The sequence below is a fragment of the Aquila chrysaetos genome, chromosome 10 (assembly GCF_900496995.4).
Source record: "Aquila chrysaetos chrysaetos chromosome 10, bAquChr1.4, whole genome shotgun sequence".
NCBI classification, from domain to species: Eukaryota; Metazoa; Chordata; class Aves; order Accipitriformes; family Accipitridae; genus Aquila; species Aquila chrysaetos.
This window is the reverse complement of record NC_044013.1, coordinates 14,761,305-14,781,967: the sequence shown is the minus strand read 5'-3', so window position 1 is coordinate 14,781,967 and position 20,663 is coordinate 14,761,305. Positions and strand designations below refer to the sequence as shown.

The following is a 20,663-nucleotide window of genomic DNA, read 5'->3' as shown; positions in this document are numbered from 1 at the left end:
CTAGGTTTTCTTCCTTGTTAAATCTCTTAATATAACAGTCATCTCAGCTTAATAAGCAAAACATATCAGATCTTCATGTCTGACAGGTTTTGCTTCTGTATACATGGCCTAAAATGAACTGGCCAGTAAGTCACAGGCTTTTCCAGCTAATCTGTATTAAAAGTCAGTATTTTTGTGGGAAGGCTGCGTATTTCACCCAATAGTTAAAAAAACAATGGGATCAAAACCTCCTTACACAGTCAAAACTGAATCACCCAGAGACAGGTCTCTGAGGTGTGGAATTAACCATGTACTAGAAAAACAAGAACTTCCCTTTACAATATTACTCTGTTTTAACTACATTTTTCAATATATTTATTTCAGTGAATTTACATCTAGTGTAAATTATGTTGTTTTATCACACTATACTATCCATGTCCACCTTTGAAGCAGTAAGATCTGACTGTATTTAAGAAAAATTTTATTTGTGATATTAATTAAATGCTAGCACATGAACAACCCATATTACATTAAGTGTTCTCAAGGACATTGGTCAGAATTTGCTTCATTTCAAGCTAGTTCCAAAACACTACAGAGTAGGTACTTACTGAGATCCTCTGCAAGCTGGACCCTCTTGCCAGTTAGGAGCTTCACCTTCTTTTCATTGTCCTCAGCAAAATCTTCAAGCACCTCCTTTACATTCTTCTCCAAGCGCCTTACTATAACAAAAACAAAAACAACAAACCAACCGAAAAAAAGCGAGTGGTAACATTTTTGCACCTGTAATGACCTAAGGACAAAATTTTGGGAAGGTCTGTGGGAGACGTAGTATATGTTACCAGACTAACTAGTCTGGTTGGAGAAAAGGCAAACTTCCGAACACAAGCCCCTTGTTTGGGCCCTTAAGACAGGAAATTCTTTGAGAAAGACTTTAAATTTCAAAGGATATTTTTCTCTCTGAATTAAATTATTGGATGACTTTTTTAGGAGGAGATAAAAATGTTGTAGACTGCTTCGCTGTCATTCAGAAGTTTCTTCTCTGAGACTGAGTGTCCAACAAATCTTTTATTGTAAGCATCCTCGCTGCCTCCTTTTTAACAGTTACACTTTCACTATCAACATCATCCTCATCAGATGAATCAAGGCCAAGTCAATTAAAGGTGAGAGATGGAAAAAGAAGTTAATGATGACAGCAGAGTGTGGTATTGAAAAATTGATGACACACAGAGGGGTGTTGCTGTATATACAAGGCTAAGAGGAATCAAAAGCTCTTTAAAGCAGTATAACATCCATCTTAGCACTCATATCCTTGCCCTTCATACTTAGAGGGAGTACCTCCTAATAAAACTTCCTAATTTTCAGCCCAGCAGTTGTCAGTGAGGTAGGTGGTTTGAAGAGGTTTGGCTTTTTACATTTAGGGGCAATTTCTTCTCCATGGAGGGTAACTTGTATCACATGACAAGGTTCAAACGTTTTACTTGCATCTTCCTCAAGAAGCAGGTTGAAAACTATTTTACAGATCAAAGGTCATTATTAGTAGTTGTACCATGGCACTAACTGATTGCTATATAAATGATGCTTTATAAGGAAGCTGCTGTTCTATTAGCTTGTCTAGATACTACATGGCATATTTTGCACGGCTTTAAAAAAATCCATTAGAATTGATTTTTTATATCAAACATTTCTAAATTAAAATCTACAGCTAGCCTGACATGAGAAAAAAGAATATAGTCACTATTTGTTGAAATCCTTTCTGCTTGAAAAAAGATATTGACAACTGGCATCACGTAAGCTGAAAATATTTTAAACTGGAGAGTGTCTTAATTATTTGACATTCTATTTACACTAAATACTTTAATGTAAATAGAATGTCAAATTCTATTTACTCTACATCTTTTAATTACCTAACCAGGACACAAAAATCAGCCAGCCAGGCTAAGCATGAAAGGAACGCATAACTAGAGGAACACTAAAAAATGAAACAAAAAATTGTGTAGACAAACACCTCAATTCACTATGAGCCTTACCTTCAGTGTTAGTAAGCTGCTGCCTCAGCGTGTTTGCTGTAATTGCCAGCATTCGCTGTATTCGCCAGAAGAGGACAATATCATTACATTCAAGCTGAAATGAGGGAAGTTGTAGTGTCAGACACCTGATGTCCAGTGAACATCCTACACTTAACAAGAATCTCTTGACGCTTTTAGCGGCAACTGCAAACTCATGTATACATATCCTCATCTTGCACAAAAATACCACAGAATAACTGCTATAAGTAACAAGGAAACACACCAAAAATAATTCCAAAGAACTGTGTCAGCCCTATTTAATACACTGCATCACCTTTATATCTACCATTTTCAACAGAAAGAGCCATATCGAGGGATATCACAGAAAAACAATTTGCACACACCATATGCAGGCTGGTGAGTATAACCCAATGCTCACTGAAACCACCACACTTGTTCATAGCAAACACATTGGAAGACAACAGCTGAACTCCCTGCTGTGACTTTGTCTGACAAATGCTTCTGCAGATAGTGTTGGGCTAAGGGCTGTATTTGTTAAGAAGAGACAGTTTCTACACCTGCAAGGATAGCAGAAGGGAGCACTAACTTCACATTAGGACACCTTAAAAAGACAATAACAGGAACAGGAGGTTAAGTGTCATGGAGAGGCAGCTCTCCACTCTATGATCTCATTTTCTCTTACCTCTTACAGGCAAAGGTATTTCTACAGTACTAAAGATTTCTGGCTCCATGGGAATCATTCTTTGTCACAAAAAGAAAAACAAAACTCCACAGAAAGTGAGGAGCTTTACCTTTCCAGTAATTTCTTTTTGATTCAAAATATAATGGTAAGAAAACCATATATTCTTTCCTTTGTGCATACTGTCATTTGTTGCACAAGCTTGGGTTTACAAAACTGGAAAGTCATGTAAAATATCTGTTTGTAGGCTCCATAGGTTTTTTTTTTTTTCCTGTTGATCACATGTGGCTCCAAGCATTAACTCTAAATACTTATTTATCATACTTACCCATAAAACCCCCCTTACTTAATGTTTTCTGAATTTTTTGTATCAGTGAGGTAAATAAATATCAATGGCAAAGTGGGAGAAACGGATACCAACAAGCTGTACAATACTGCTTTTAACGGTGTATTTTCAATACATGTTGATAAGTAACAGATGTTTAGGTCATGGCTGATACCTAGTGGTCATTTTATATAATTACCACCAGGATGGCATTTTATCAATTAAAAGCCTGATGTAAAACATATCCAAGATCACCAGCTATCTCACAGTAAAGGATATAAAAGAAAGGTTAAGCTAGTTTAAAGTATTTGTAGAATTTTTGTTTTTCAACTGAGATGGAAATAGTAAGGCAAAACACCAGTGTATATCTGTTCTTCAATTTACCTCTGAGTCCACAAAATGCCTCTGATAATAATAGAAGCCTCTTCGACATAGATTGCAGTGGTTCAAAGCAGTCTTCAGGAAATACCTTCTATAAATTTGGTGCCATGTGTCTTTAATCTAGGAAAACAGTACTTAAATTTGACTAAATAAATACATACACTCACTATTGTGCATATTTTGATGATCACAGTTAATTTTAAAATATAACTCCAAATTCCACTATTGCTGTCACATAATATATGTTTAAACATTTCTCAGCAATTTGTCTGCAACTGGGATATGATTAATGTGTTCGTTACATTTGGCAAACATGCCAGATGATTGTCAATTTAAAAATCTACTCTTCCATGCTTGTAATCTAACAATGTTTAAAAATATCGTCTGCAGCCAAAGTACATTTAAACTATATACTACAAAACAGGACAAACTGTTCTGCTCTTGGCATGATGCCGTCTTCACATTAACGCTAAGAATACATTTTTGAGTGGTACCCATTTATTTATCAATCAAACCAGATTAAAGCATAGAGAAATATTTAATGGGTCTTATGTAAACAAACATTTGTAACTTTTCTTGATTAGGCTTATGTATGTTCCAGTTCTTCAAAATTAGATAGAGAGAGATATATATATATATACACACACAGATATGGCTCTTCAAAAAAAACCATAAAACAAAACTAAGAAAATCTGTTGCTTAGCTAGAAAGGAAACTCAATTTGCACTCAGTCTCCTCATGTAGAGGACATGGATCACTACTCTGATCAAAAAGGTATGGTAAGTATAGGAAAGGGGCAACAGGTATTTAAATAACTCCTCTACCTTCAATAAGTACATGTTGAAAAGGTAGCCAAAGTTACCACAGAAAATGTTAAAGGAAATCTACATCTATTACTTATTAATGTTTGAATCCTCTTTTATTTAAAATCTTACATTTAATTAGACAAAAGGTCTAATTATGGTTAAGAGCCTTACGCTGCTATGAGCTAAATCATTTTCCAGAACATTTTAAACGTACAATACATTCCCTCAGGGCACTCTAAAAAACCCTGCCTTTTTCCAAGTATTCTTACAAAATTTCCCTTTATTCAATGTACCTATGAACTTCAAACTGCACAAAACCACACTGAAAGTTTAGGCACGCACATTATGTTTTTATCATATCTTGCTCACAAAGGCCTTGATTCCACTATATAACATCTGAACAATAATTTTAAACAAGCCTTGCCGTAATGCAGGCAAGAAAATCTGCTCAGCAGATTCTGATTTCAGTCTAAACTGACAGATTCCAAAGAGTTGTACTGCATTTGTCTGACAGCCAACAGAAATGTGTGAATTGCGTGCAAGCAGTCATTTAGTAATTCATTTGGAAACATCTGGATTACAAATTCAGTATTTAGATGGAGTCTTTTGTATGCTACCTAGAAGGAACATTCAAGTGTTCACAGGGGGCTTCCTTAAGTTTTGCTACAATTCTGCATCTTACCAGACATGGGTCCACTGTTATTCCTCTTGCTTCAAGATTCTTCCTGACAGTCGTCACTTCATCATTTGCCAGATAAGCTGCATGTTCTTCATTGCATTTGATTAATTTCTCAAGTTCATTTTTTGTTTCATTACGAATATTCTAGGATAAGAATGATTAGTTACAATTAATTATTATAGACTCAGAGATCATCAGCACCTCCTCAATAAACAGTCTACCTGCTTAATAAGCCAGAACAGAAAATACCTTTAACACTATTAACTATTACATTTAAGTGACTCAAAAGGGTATTTGTGCAAAGACACCTCACATATAGTATTTTAAAATGGATAATCCACTTCCAATTTTTCATATTTTTTTCTTTTCATTATGCACAGAAATGCACAAGAGGAAGGGAAGGGTGGAAAAAAAAAATAATCATAGGTGTTAGCCTCCTTTCCCCTCCATGAACATCCACTAGCGGGGTTCACATTCACATATCACCTGTGACACCGATAAGTATTGTAATTTTTGCCTAACAGCTAGCAAGAACTCTCCATGGATTCACACCTTTAAGTTGATATTCATTAAATTCAAGCAAGATAGGTTGAAGTCACTGCCTTTCTCCCATACCTGGCTGCATACAGCTGACTATAAAACTCCTTCCTCTGAAACAATTACTTTCTACTGTATTCTTTTAAAGTCTACTTACTTCTTTAAAGTATGATTCAGTTTGAGAAGTATCTAGAAAAAGTAACATAAAAAGCCCATCATCTCTGGGCATTGAATGGCAGGTGCTATTTAAATTCAAAAGAAATTTCAGAAAGCTATGAGCAAATGAGAAGAGACGTTATGATGAAAACAGTCAATAAGAAGATACAACTGTGACTAGAATGCTAGTGATAATGCTATCACGTACTAATTAAATCCAAATGGAGCATGATAGGAAACTGCATGTGACTTCCTGAAAAGCATGCTTAGAAAGTATAAAAGAGAACAGTCCAGTTCCCACCCTGTTTTCATCAATTTCTTTCTGCTGGAAGAACTTTAACATTCAGGTCAATGGCATAATAGTAGAGATATAATTCAGCTGAAGAATGGAAAACAGTTTACAAACCACTATGTATCTGCCATATGAAAAAAATTAATGGAATTCTCTGTGGTGTAATATTTTAAAAATGAGTAGTAGAAGTAACTGTAAAGTATTTAAAAGCAATTTTTTTTTTTTTTTGCAATCATCTAAATAGTGTGAAGAGGGTTGGTATTTTTGAAGATTTACTGAGTAATAATCAAAGTTTTCTAAAGGTAGTGAACTACAAATTCTACCACCCCCCCCCCCCCCCCTTTTACCTGTTCTTTGGTGCGGCCTATCCAGTATAACCATCTTTTTTTCCAGTCTGGACCCACCATATCTTCAATAACAGACTCAGCTAAAAAAGGAAACATGATATTAAGTATCACTCAAAATATATGTAACCAGCCAAATTTATACTTCTAAAATTAGGTACAAGATCAAGAATGGACATTTTATGCCTAAGAACAACTAAGATATGCCACACTGAGTCAAGTCAGATGTCTTTCACTTAAAGCAACAGTTGATGTCTTACTAAAATTTAAAAGTTACTGCCAACCAGTAGAAACTTCAAGGAATTACAGAAAAAACGTAACATCCCTCCACTGAGACAGCCCTCCGGGTTCCAAGTCAGGCATTTAAAAAAACCTTACTTTGTTGCAACTTGCATCAAAATTAATTATGCTTGGCAACCATAAACGGACCAACCACTTTTCCTGAATTTACCCTATTCTTCTACATGTGTGTTTGGATGATTTTTTTGACTCTACAGGTCTCTATTGATTATCTTTCAGTTGCCTCATTGCAAGAGCAAGAGCACTAGCTTTTGAGGCTGTATTTTGCTAAACGTTTCTGTCAGTATCGGTACCCTTTCAAACTGTCACCACTATCTCAGTTGTGCTGCTACAAAAGCTTGCACTGCAGTGAAGTGAACCAGATCCGGAAATTGGCCCAGATTAAGAAGCACACAAGAGTGGAATACATCACACAACTCACTGTCTTTGAGCCGACTTTGGAGCGTCTCTTCCATAAAATGAATAGCTGCATCCCACTGTTGTTTATCAGATATTGACCGATCTTCTAAGGCATTGTGCTGGATCACTCGCTGTAATACAGAACACCGTTTTAGCATACAATACATAATTTATTCAGGATTTACTAAAAAAGGATTTCTGACATTATCTTCATTTTTTTGATGTCCACAAAAACAGCATGTATTGGGCACACAGGATTAATTCAAGAGGCACCTTTTCAAAGCACTGCCAAAAATGTTTTCTTGTGCCTTTAATTTGAGTCTTTTCTATAGCCTAGCATAAATAACGTAAAAAATACAACAAACAATATGAAATCCCTCCAGATTACAGAATCTATAAAGATGGTAATGAAACGCTGTTATTTTGTGTGGCTATACTTTACAGAACAAATGAGCTGATGCTAAACAATTCTCACAAGGCTGTCCTTGGGCAGCCAGAGGATTATGGAGGACTTTTTCCTGAACCAACAAAACCGATTTTATTAAATATTATTTAGGGCAATAATTAACAAGAGGTAATAATAAAATGAATCGAGAATCACTGAATTAAAACATTATATAGACAAGGAGAGATGGACACATCTCCCTATCATTTTATGATTACATTGAAAGAATGTTAAAATACTGAATAAGCAACTTCAGTAAAAAGATTTCAACAGCATTTAGTCAACAATGCAAAAAAAACCCACTACGTTTTACCAGGCTATCCTCCGCTCTCTCATTCCATTTATGTCGTTTAATACTTTCTTCTTTGACAGCTTGTTTCAGTTTATCAAAGATATCATCATGCTCTTTTCCTTTTTGTTCTGTCATGAAACGGGAAAATTCTTCTTGCAAAGTCTCCCAAGCCACCTAGAAAGTTAGTAAACAATGCCTACTGAAATGGACCATTATACCATGCACCAGCTGGTAAAGGAACATTTATGACAATTCTTGCAAGTATGAAAATTTGCATAATTTCTGAAAACAACATACAAGCATAAGAGTAAGTCATTGACTTTTCCTTTGCTGCCTTATCCATTACTAATGAAGTCAACATTAAACACTTTGCTATGTTGTAGCAAATTGAATTCTGTTAAACTTGCATAAATCTATTAAATATGAATATACCTAGCTTGAAGGGTTTGTTTAACCTCTTAAAAGGAGGGTTTTTTTTGGTGTTTAATAGGGAAAATTCACCAGAAGAGCTAATACAATGTTCCTGCTGTATATGCTTCTCAACATCAAGCTCTTGCTAGCCTTTTCTGACATGTAAGCTGGTTAGAAGAACTACAGTCAGCCCTTCAAACCATCACCTTACTTCTCTGGAGCTATGCTTTCATTTCAACAGGCTTTGCACGGTTGTTTTTTTTTTTTTTTTAAATATTTTTTTAAATAACTAAATTCTTACCTCTACTGCTTTATTAGGCAGTTGCTTGTCAGTCCACTGCTTCAGTTTGATGTCCACAGTGGTGTTAAATGTCCCTGAGTTCATAGTCTGTGCTGCTGGGAGGTATATATTCTCAATCACATGAGTGGATACCCTTTCCCATAAAGTTTTCTGAAGAATCTCCTCCCTAAAATGGAAGTTGTAACACATATGATGGCTTCTAATACAAAAGTGTCTAACAGGTATGCATTCAATTTGTTAGAAACACTGAGAAAACAAGACTACAGAACACAGGAAGTACTCCTTAACATCAGGACACGACTTCAACCAAAAACTACTTGGAACAAAGGATGCAAATACACAATGTTTTCAGCAGCAAAGACAGCTTCAGAAGTTGGCCTCTACAACTCTTATGGCTGCCACTGCACTGCACAACAGTCCCTTGCAGCCTTTAATTATACCAGTATAATAATCATGTACAGCTGTGTGTGCATATGCATGGCAGGTGAGGGAACGACAAGGGGGCAGACTGTAAAGCATTGAAATGATTTGACTAAAAAGTCTGCACTCCCAAAAAAGCATGTGGGTTTTGTTTCTGTAGTGTTCCGATTTGTTTGTTGGAACATGCTGTAGTTTTCCATCTGTGATTTTCATTGATTGTTCCCAGATTTGATAAACAATGAAGCAAGTTGAGAAGTCCAACCTTTTACCAAAATGTGTATTGAGATTCATTTACAAATGTGCCTTGACACTATAAAACTAAGCACCACTTTCCCATTTATGATGTGTTTCAAGAAGTAACAATGGAAACAATCTAAGTTTAACCTTTTTAAATTACAATAAACTTACTCAGGAAACTTTGCAGCTGCAGTGAGACAACTCAGCTGAGCCAGTGTGACATGCAGTCAGAACCCACAAAGGCAGTCATGCTCCTTCTGCTCTTGCCACAGTCTCCAGTACAGGTTGTGGGTTTCTTGCAGATTAATTTTATGCTAGCTCAGCATGCTAAATCATTTTACCAACAGGTCATATGAATGCCAGATTTGGTAGAATGGTGAGAGCTAAGAGCCAAAGTATAAAAACTGCCTTTTTTTGGTGGTACCTGACTATCCGATTCACTCAAGCTCTTTTCTTTCAAATGGGCTGAAATTCAGGACACAAGCCTCATCCCTGATAATGCCCCTAACTCTAATGGGCCGTCTGTGGACAAAGACTGAAGAACTTGTCATAAATATCAATTCTCCCTCCATTTCAACAGCAGCATAATTGAAAATTTCTCTTCTGTGTTTAAAGCCTCCTTTGAGATTTAAAAATTTTGAAGCTGTCCTTCTAACATACCAGTATAAATGGGGATCAAAGCCACTAGTTTTTCTACTGTTGAAACAGATCTTTGGCATATTTAGGGTAGTAAAAGTATTTATACAAAATTAAAAGGAACTCAAGCACTTAAATGTTTTAAGAATTCACTATAAATAAAAACTAATATTGCCACCAGTAAAAAAATGTTTTCCTTAAAAAGCTCTGTTCAAAATAGGATGATTTGGATAGTGTTCGGACAAAGATCAGTTATTGATCATTCTTGATCACCATGAAAAGAACTGGGGAAGTAGCAAATTAATTTCACTTACAGGGTGTGCTGGAAACCATCTGTTATGGATTTTACCACTTACAAATGCACTGTATGAGAAGGGCAGTCCTCCAATTAAGAACAAATGCAATCTCATTCCTTCTTTACTGACATGTCAATAAAAATACACTTTTGCTTTGCTTAATCCAATCAAACTTAATTGGAAGGAATGGAAATTTTAACAGGATAGAAACATTTGCATTCATCAAATGCACTGCTGTTTTTAGGCTGCTTAAAATGGCTAACAGAAGCACTTTTTCATGACTTAGGTTTCCAGTTCTACTTTATAGCTCATTAAGTGTTATAAAACTAGAATCACCCCTACATTTTAACTTTCAAAAGAAGTGCACAGAAACATTCATGTCATGCACCCACCCAACTCACAACATAAAATGAAGCAGATAAGACATGAGCCAGGGTACTTCAGCATCTATTACACAGCGAACAGCAACAAACACCGAAGTGGCAAACGAGCATTGCATTTGGACTAGAACATAACTTCAGACTAATATACTGCCTACAACACCTTCTCTGAACACATCTACATACCCAGAATTATTCTAATGTCATTAAGAATCAGACATTTCATCTTGGTTTCTAATCTATGACCAAGTAACAGTTCAATTCAGGTCACTGAAGGCAAAGGCATTAAAGAAATCTTTTTTTTGTGGTTCTCAGTTGTGGTACAGGCTGTCATCAAAGTAATCCTTTACATTGGTTATTCTCCTCTCAGCCTGCATCTACAGTGGCTTTACTCTGCAGCGATGCTACACTGTTAAAATACTTAGGCTAAGCGCTCTCTCTCACACCTCTGTCTGCCTTAAAAAGAAGGGCAGCATAGTACAGTGCTACCTGGTTGAGGCTACCAAAGAGATCCACAGGCAGGATGAAATTCTCAAAGATCCAGACCAGCTCTTTTTAGAGCCATGAATTACATAATCTTTCAACTTCCAAATCTCTGATTCACAGAGATAAACTTTTTTCCAAGGTCATATATATTATCTTGATATGCACAACGATAATCCCCAAACATCAAGTTAAGAGGAGTTACTGATTCATACTTCAAATGAACATCTGAAAATACCTTTAGTATGAGTGTTCCTTTTAATTTTTGAGGAATATCTATTGTTCATTATACTGTATAAAAACAGAACAAACCACAAACTGACATCATATAATTTTTGTCGAGGGATTATACAAGTATTTGCTGATTCAGAATAATGAACAAACAGACTACTTCCACAGGGACAAAGGACATAATAATACATTGTCCTAAGAAAAACAGTTCTTATTTATATCCAAGAATTTTGTTTACTAAAACTCTTTGTATTTTAAAGACAAACTTCTGCTAGTTAATTAAAAAAAAGGAAAAAAGAAAAAATTACCATACCAGTGCTTTGGTGTGACCTGAGTCAAACTTATGACTTCATCAAGAATCTCATTCTTTGCTTTTTCAAACAGTTCATTCTATGCAAAAGGAAAAATATGGAATAGTAAGATTTTAAGTATAGTTTGATCATGTTTCCATACAAAAAGTAAAAAACCAAAACCTTTTTCTTATGGCCTTTAAGCCTAAAATGATACCTTCTGGTCATGTTCTGGACAATGTATGTGCTTGTCATAAGCTACCCTGGTTTACCATACATCTTCCCACCCATCTCCTGCACGCCTCTGGCCAGGCATGGCATTTGAATATTCAGGATCTCTATAAAAGAACTAGAGAATGGGATCATAATTGTTTTGTTATTCTGTCTGAAAGACCAGGGAACGTAACTTCTCTTTGCCAGTTCTGTCATGTTCACAAAGAAACACTGACCTACTCCTGCGGGCAAGTTAACTGTATACTAGAAGAGTGAAGGACTTTTTAAGTGTTGAAGTATCACAATTTTGAAGGATGCTATTTCATAAAACATAATGTTACACCTTCCTCACATTTTAAAATGTCAGTACTTAATGTTAACTTTAAGAAACCTTTACAAATGAGATTAAATGGCATAAATGTTAATCCATAATCAACACTTTGTAGCACACAAATTAAAGCAGTTGTGTAATTTACCCTGTCAAGCTCTCGCAACCGGGGGTAATTGTTCTTCCATTCAGTCTCAAGATTGAAACGTGTGGCTGCAAAAATTAGAAACAAGGCCTTAATTTTTTTTAATTGTCTATATGCACTTCAAGACTATCTTAAAAGTTTAGTAGCTCCTAAAATTGCCACAAATCTTGCTTATGACAAACCCTCCAAGAACATTAAGTGCCTCTGCAAATGAGCAAAGTTTTTTGCTGTCTATGCTCAGATACTCTGTTTGCAAATTACAGGATTCATGCATTGAAAAAATGTAGTGGAAAGAGAGCCATTCAGCTTCCAGCTCTGTGCAAGTCAGCCCTGCCCTGGCTGAGCAGATGGTGTCTTTATATAGGAAATCATTTCAAACAACGTCTGAATCCAGTGGAAGGACTGTGTTTTGCCCACAAAAAACCCTGCATTTTTTTCTTCATACTTATTTACTCCCTTGGCTTTTAGAGCAAGTGGGTCCTTCATACCATGAATTATTTTTTTAATGTGTTTTTGTAAATATTAACTGAGGCAATTACCAATTCATGAGAAATGTTGATCATATAAAATACATAAAACACAACTGCCCAAGCATGCTGGCAAAATAGTATTATATGTGTGTGCAAGAATGAACTGTTTAGCAGCAAGCTGCTATTTCACTTGGTTTTTTAAAAGATGTTTACCTTTAAAAGCATCTGCTTGTTGCTCTACAGACTCTCTCACCATTTTCCAAAAGCAATCTGACACAGCAAGACTCAAGTTCTTTGTTGTTACCTGGTGTGCCTTCAGCATACATGTCCTGTAAAGAAAGATGGCTAGAGGAAATTCTTCTATGCATACCCATGCTTTCTGGCCCACATTTTCTCCTCACAAGAATAAAGCTCTGCTTTTTATAGCAGAGAAGCAGAGAATAACATGTCAATGTGGACCTAACCCAAATTCCAATCTCTTCCTCCAAAACATTAAATGCAGATAATCACCAAAGCAAGAGGAAGAAAAATAAACCAACAAAACAAGCAAATTAAAAACCCCACCACAAATAAATATTTATTCTAGAGGTTGCAGTGCAGGTACTGCAGGCCCAAAGACCATGAAGCTTGCTTTCCTGAGAAATACAAGCCTGTGAAATCAAAACTCTGCTCAATGAACGTCCAGCAGAACACAAGCTAACCCTTTGAATACAACATTGTTGTCACACCAAGATGACTGATATTTAGAGGCACTACAACTCATATTTGGGCTGGATTCACTCCTCCCAGGTGTATAAAGTGCCTAGACATACACCGGGAACTTAGTTCTTCTAGAGCCAATGGAGACACACAGAAACATCTGAAGAGAGGCTCAGAACTGCAGTGGAATCAATAGCTGCCTGAAAATTCCTGTCTCTCTCCATTGACTTACAGTAAGCATTAGTAAACCAGGCTAACTTGGTCACCTCAACAAGATACTTAATTTAAGCAGATTAAATCTCAAAAAGTATTTCCACATCGCAATTGTTTTTTTAAGTTCAACAAGAAAAACTGATGCTAGCATTTACCAACACAGGCTCATTTTAGTAAAAGGAATAAATAGCAACATACTTTAACAGCTTTGAATTTTGAAAAAATTCCTCTTCATATTCTTTAATAGATTCAATACTTTCACTGCTGTTTCCTGGAGAAAGAAGAAGAGTGCTGCAACAGTTCCATTTAGACAGTTTTCTCTGCTATCAAGGAGAAAATAAACAGAACCAGAACTCTCCTTACCTTTTCCAGTAACAACTGCAAAATAACCCAAAGCTTTCATTGGGAAGAGTTTGCCTTCAATTATTTGCTGGATCTATGAAAATAAAGGATTAAAACAAAATGTGGTTAACTTTGCACATAGACATTCTTTCCTTCAGCAGTTTTAAAGCCAGATCTAGTTCTACCTATGCAGACTACTATAAGAAGCAGTTTGTCATGGGACTATGAATTCTACTGATATTTAGAAGAAAAAAAAATTATAAAGGCATAAAACAAATAAGACATAACATAGCAAAAGACAAATAAAGTGAAAAAGCCTATCCCAGAATATTCTAAAGCCTTCAGGAAATGGAACTTGCTCAGGTCACCTGCATGAAAGGAACCAGTATTATAGCAAGCTGTAGCCAAGCTTTTTTTCAGATCACTAAAAGCAAAGCCTGAGAGAGATGAAAACAACAACCACTCAACACCCCCCCCCCCCCCCCCCCCCCAAAATCATCACACTGAATACAGAAATAAGCACTCAAAAACATCTAGAACAGGTAGGTGAGGTCCAATATTTCTGAGAGCATCTCAAGTATTTTTCCATGTGTGACTTTAGCCATCACACTGTGAGAAAAACAAGTGTCAACTCACCCTGCTTGGGCTAGCCACGTTTTTCTCAGCAAGATCAACTTTAGTCAACACAAAAATTGTCCTTTTTCCTTGGGGATCCATTTGGCTGACTAAGTCTGTGACAATACTGCGTTCTGCATCCACTGATCCGTCTAAAATAAACAAAACAAAAGTTATATTTTATGGACTATAATCTAACATGCAGTACTGAAGATATAGTAAGCACCAAATAAGTTTTATGCTACAACTTAAAATCAGTAAAGTTACACTTATATTCAATTTTTGGGTACACACAGTGAAGATCTGCTTTGTTCCCAGCATCATTAAAATTAGTTTCTCGTAATTGTATAAGTTTCGAACAAGCACCAGCTTGCTCAAAATATTAAACTCTATTATTGCCTGTTGCCTCCAAAAACACTTCTGAAGATATCTTGAATTTTATTGTCACCACCATTTTTAATGACAAAAAACCTCTTAGCAAAAAGTTGCTTTTTGCCACAAATAACAAAGGTGCCTTAATTTATAAATACACATTCCACAGCATGCTGTTCTGTACACTATATAAATTACCACAAATGGAAAAAAAAATATAATCAGGAGAGTCCCCAGAATAACATAAGAATCACAATTAAAAAATAAAAAAATCCTGCCAGCTGGATAACCATCTAGACTCTTATTACCTTGAATACAAAGGATGATGGCATTAGGATTCTGCATGTAGGCCTTGCTGATGCTAAAGATAGTTTCCTTCGTATCTGGAGCCATACCTGATGTCACAGTCTTTAATATGTATATGGAGATATATATTTAAAGGAAAAAAGAAAAAAGAAAAAAGAAAGATGTAAAAAAGAAAAACAACAGCTAATGTTCTCACCAATACTGCTGCCTCACTTACATGTCTTAAAGATTTTTTAAAATTTATTTATTGCATACTTACACTAATGACTCCAGGTAAATCAACCAATACCATTCTCTGCAAACCAGGACCTTTCACACTTAAGGAGATGGTCTGTGAAGTAAAATTGAAATTAAAGGTTTATACACACACCTACTTTTTATGTAATGACATACACAAACACACATATATAAAATTATATAAATGCATATTTACACAAACATATGCTTTAAACCAGCAACAGCCTGTAATTTTAAGAGAGAAGTACAATTTTATATGCACATACTTGTGATATAAAACTGACTTTAACAGTCCAAATACACCCTGTATAGTGCAGAATATTAAGTATACACAAACTGTATTCACCAGTCTCCTATTTTAAAAATACTCATGGAAGACATACATGTACAAGTATTTGCCACTAAATATTTGATGTCTTACCTCAGTGCTAACTGTGCACCCTTCCTTCACACTATTTCTCATTCTGATTTCTATTTCATGTCTCAAAGCTGCAAGCTGTTTTGAGAAGAGCAAAATATAAAACTCCTTATAATCGTGATAGAAGAAAAATCACCAACATAAGTAAAAAAGTTTACTTAGGGATTAAGATCTCTCTTTATAAATACTATCTCAAATGCATGTCGAATAACTAAGTCTGGTAACTGAGGCACTAAATGACAGATTACCTGCAGGCCCCTGCATAGTCCAAAAAATGTCTTGGCACAAGAGCTCCTCCTACATTTTATCCACTTCAGTGCCAGCCAAAAAACACACTAAGAAATAATTTAATAACTAATATAATGCCTTGCTCCACTAAACATATTTCACTCTAATTAAACAGGGGCTAACAGCTCAAAGACACAAATTTTTTCAGAGAATTAATAAAAGTCACATTAACTTCCAGTCATTTCTTTACACTTACATCCTCTTCCTTGGTCAGATCAAACTCCCGAGAGCTGTCTTTGAATAAAGCCACATGGTGGGGACCTTCACTAAGGGTTACCTAAACAGTAAAAGTCTTATATGAGAAAGTATGGTAAAAACACAGAGAAACATGAGAAGTACACAGCATATGTACACTTCCCACTGCAGACATACAACTATATGTAATGCTTGTTTAACACAGGACTACTTATGGTAGGAATTACTACTACTCTGATAGTATATGCGGATCATATATAGGCCTGCAGAAGTTTTGTCATTGACTGCAACAACTCACTTGCTTAGACGCCATTTTATAAACAAATGTTCACTTATACTTCAATTAACAGCATAATCAGAGGGACAAGAATATGGCAAATGGTGATTCAGAGATTATGATGTTTCTTACCTTAACAGGGGAACGTGTCATCATCTCCCCAGACCCTCGAGGGAATATGCGGGCTTGGGCAATCATTTCTAACACACTGGTTTTTCCGGCACTTTGATCTCCAACCACGACCACCTTTAGTGAAAGTTTAAACAGCCACTTGCTTTCAGCAGGACAGTTTGGAAGCTTAGACAAAAGCTGACTAAAAAGACGTTAATCTGTATCAACACTGGCTGTATTATGTTTGACAACAAATGCATTGGTTTAAATATGGAATCTTTGAAGGAACACTAACGTTTAGTCACACAGAAAAATTGTCTTGTGCTTAAGACAGCACAGTCCACAAAGCGCCCTGAGGGCCTAACCTGCCAGGCCACCTAGTGAAGAGAGGAAGGCCTTGCTGTTCTCACGGCAGGCAGGTCTTCTCTCCTTGTACAAAATCCTTTCAGCAGGCGAAACACTGAAGACTACTCATCTGGTAGATGCTGCTTCTGCCTGGAGAAGGCTGAGTTCTGACGTAGGTCCTGTCATTTCCCCATTTGACTGGCTTCCTATAGAAGCCACCAGCACTACAGGCGGTTGGTTGCGCAAGCAGGAAGCATTCCCGGCTCTCCCCTGCACCAGCGGTCAGGCTGGCCGAATTATCGTGCTCCCCCCTCCAACCGCAGCACTGCCGAGGGGACTTAGCCGGGGCACCTTACCTTCTCAGCTCCACTGGTACACACTGGGAAACAACAGCTGTTTCACAATGCTGAGAAGGCTGGGGTGCCCAGACTGAAACCATTTAAAATGAAAGGCTGAGCACAGCAGCAGTATCTGTATCTAGATAGGGTTTTATCTATAAGCTAAGGCAGACTTAACATAGTTACATTGGTTATTTTCAAAATTCTCTTCTTGCATTTAAAATGGAGAACACGTCTTAAGCAAAAACCCTGGAGTTACAAGAAAACAGCCTAGCACTAGCTTGGGATTATCGTGGAGTACAATTAAATGTTCTATTCAATTATAAGACTGGTGTTTCAGCAAAAAAACCTTGAATTTTTCATCTACTTACACGAGGTAGGTGATCTTGAGTGTTATAACTGGCATCATAATCAGACAAGATGTCGAGTACTTCAGAATACATATCAATCAAGGATTTCTACAAAAAAAATAGAAAACACAGCCAATTAACAGAACAAAGATTGAGTTTCAGACTACTTCATCTGTATATTCTGTAAACTCATCTGTAAAAATGTGTTTATTCTCTCCTGATGGTCTGAAACCTAAACAGTCTATATTGCAGCACAGATCTCTGTTTTATGAAGTACAATAGCAAGTAAAGTCAACCCTTGCCTTCTGTGGATGAAAATACTACAGCTGCAGACACATCTCACTGAAAAAGCAAAATGAGAGCTCTTACATACAGCGTAAGAGAGCAACAGTGCTCAGACTTCACAGTTTCCAAGTTAAGAAGCTGAATTGAGTTTCTTCCATTAAACATCTAGACTTAAATTTTCAGCTTGATGAACAGTAAGCATTAACAAGGGTACAGAGCTATCAACCTCATTCTGTACAAATAAGAACTCCTTATCTTCCAGTTCCCAGAGGAAAGAGGAAGATCCATATTGGTCAGCAAGTGACACAGAGACAAGCAGAAAACATCTGTTTTTAGAATGCTGAGGATGTTGGCAGACAAAAGCAAAAGCTTAATTAGTTCAAACCCCCTAGATTTATACAGGGCCATTAAAAGATGTTTCCTGACCCCGTAACTATATTCCTACCAAACTCAGTAAGACCCATTACAAAGCACAAAGGTATCAGATTGTGTGTGTAAGAAGAGTTGGAAGCATATTTATTAGCAAACACAGTGAAGCTACATCAAAAAACCCAATCCACGTTTCCCACTTAGGTAAGTTATTTAGTTAGACCTGGTAACCCCTTTGTGCTCTTCAGCTGAAACCATTTCCAAAAGTTATATAGTTCAAAAAAACTAAGGATATATAAAAGCCTAAAATGTCAAAAAATTAGCATAGATATAACAAATGTTAGAAGTTCATATATGAATTAACAAATACAATTCAGAATAGCATCATGGAAAATATGGCATAATTACATTTCTATGCTGATTTGTAACACGTAAGTACCTTTAACTTCCTCTGATGAATTCCCTTGTCATCTCTTTGCAGTACCAATTTTCTTAATTCTTTGTTCTCCTTCTCTAATCGCTCAAGCATTCTTTGGTATTTGAGCTACAGAAGAGTGGTACAAATATACTCTTGTAATTATGGAAATAGTACACTCACGTGAGCAAAATTTTACCTATTTTAAAATATATTACCCTTCAGGCAAGTCTTTCAAAAACATAGAAACCTTTGTGGTCACTACAGTTTATTGAAAATACAAGGCCATCAAGAGAAGACTGTTAGATTTTTTTTTTTTTCCCCAGCAACACAACACCTTTGCTTCAAAGGTTTTAATAAGACCACAATGTTCAAACTTGGGTATACATAAATCGATCTTTAAGCATCTTATGCAAGCATCATTTTCAAAGGAGCTACACATATGCAGTCAGACAGAAATTAGCATCAGTGGGAACTGGCTGTTCAATCAGAAAGATCACAGGGCTTAAATGTGAATTTGCAAGCCTAGTTTAGACCCCTTCTTCAGTATACAACTTCAGTTCAAGAAACAATTGTACCAGCTCAGTCCTGTTTAGAAGGAGATTATGGTAGTCCTCTGAAGATGAGACATGAATGAAATTTTGATACCTACTCTGAAAATTGTTTTCTATGATGTGGAAATGTATTTGGCCTGAGTGTACTTTTAAGAACAAATCATATTTCAAGCTGTTATTAAAAAAAGGCAAGTAATAAATGCTTTCAAAACTAGCAAATATAGAAAGAGGTTACAAACCCCCGTATTAAAACAATGAGGCTGAGCCAAAGAGCCAATCAATTTAGAAGCCTATAGATACAACAAAGGATTAACTGTACATTAACTTAAGAAAAATAAGCAAGCAAACCAAAGTAATTACTAACATGACTAATATGCATCATCCCTGAAAAAAGTCTAGCTTAAAAATAACTAGTTCTGCCTTGCTAATTAAGGAGATTAAAATTTTGTCGGAATGAGTTTTGGTGAAGTTCAAGTCAATTCATGTGACAGGAAGGAGTCCCACCTTATACCACACTTGCATTGAAAAGCCCCATTAAAGTGCAACACAGAAACCCTTACAAGTTTGTTGTAAGGCAACACACCTACGAGGAAAAAGCGTTGCTGTCTAAACAAGAACTGTAAATTATATAAGTGAGGAATCATGGTTCCTGCTCTGTAAGGACTGCCTAAGGGATGAAATACTTCTTTGTAAACCAGACCTGCAGCTGCACACTGTATTGCCCAATATTATGAAACCTACCCCCTAGAAGGGCTGGAAATGTTCCTTGGTTGAGCTGATGCAGGGAATTCTTAAATCATCTACTGAATGCAAGACCAAATTTCAGAGAACATTAAAACAACTTTATTTTTGTGACTTTGTTCTTAAATAATGTACGCTCATATATATTTGCATCCTTGATAGAAGATACTAGATTTAGTACTATTTTAACCTTGTCAGGTTGTAGGTGTAAGTCTTATGTAAGGGGAACAAAGTAACATGTATGTATTCACTATATACAGAAATACATACTAAAAAATGGGCTTTCCAATTGTCTGTTATTGAACTCCTAGGTCCTCTGAAGTGAGGCTATGCACTTTTTTAAAAGGCCAGTTTGAAAAGCAGTGATCCTAAAGCTGATCCCTGCAGATCTTTTCCTTTTCCGCCAGCTAATGAAGCAGGCTTCTCTTTAACAGAAATAACAAAAGGAAATAATGAAAACAGGATTTCACTTGCAAAAGCACATCTTCTGTCAGACTATATTAAATTACAACTGAACTAGATGGAAGACATTCAGAAATTGAAAGTGGCTTGGGTTTTGTGAAGCAACATTTTTTTAGAAACATATATTAAAAAAATCCTACCAATAGCTGTCATTATGGTTCAAATTTTCACTTTCTGATTTTTTTTTAAAGGACATCACTCTGAATTGCACCACCCTCTTCAGCTTCTTAAAGGGATTAAATGTTCTCT

General features: G+C 36.1%; 1 protein-coding gene across 4 annotated transcripts in view; it reads right to left on the bottom strand.

Moving 5' to 3' along the window:
* Positions 1–20,663, bottom strand: part of OPA1 (OPA1 mitochondrial dynamin like GTPase) — a 60,004-nt gene that overhangs the window by 20,513 nt on the left and 18,828 nt on the right. For all 4 annotated transcript variants that reach the window (XM_030029260.2, XM_030029262.2, XM_030029261.2 and 1 more), the window contains 21 exons: positions 18,682–18,786; positions 17,610–17,696; positions 16,577–16,690; positions 16,169–16,249; positions 15,688–15,762; positions 15,289–15,360; positions 15,032–15,131; positions 14,373–14,503; positions 13,758–13,830; positions 13,593–13,665; positions 12,696–12,811; positions 12,016–12,080; positions 11,350–11,426; positions 8,354–8,519; positions 7,663–7,815; positions 6,927–7,035; positions 6,209–6,288; positions 4,880–5,020; positions 3,395–3,511; positions 2,007–2,100; positions 588–698 (listed from right to left, as the gene is read on the bottom strand). In XM_030029260.2, the coding sequence (XP_029885120.1) occupies positions 588–698; positions 2,007–2,100; positions 3,395–3,511; positions 4,880–5,020; positions 6,209–6,288; positions 6,927–7,035; positions 7,663–7,815; positions 8,354–8,519; positions 11,350–11,426; positions 12,016–12,080; positions 12,696–12,811; positions 13,593–13,665; positions 13,758–13,830; positions 14,373–14,503; positions 15,032–15,131; positions 15,289–15,360; positions 15,688–15,762; positions 16,169–16,249; positions 16,577–16,690; positions 17,610–17,696; positions 18,682–18,786 (2,140 nt within the window). The remainder of the gene's footprint in view (positions 1–587; positions 699–2,006; positions 2,101–3,394; positions 3,512–4,879; positions 5,021–6,208; positions 6,289–6,926; positions 7,036–7,662; positions 7,816–8,353; positions 8,520–11,349; positions 11,427–12,015; positions 12,081–12,695; positions 12,812–13,592; positions 13,666–13,757; positions 13,831–14,372; positions 14,504–15,031; positions 15,132–15,288; positions 15,361–15,687; positions 15,763–16,168; positions 16,250–16,576; positions 16,691–17,609; positions 17,697–18,681; positions 18,787–20,663) is intronic.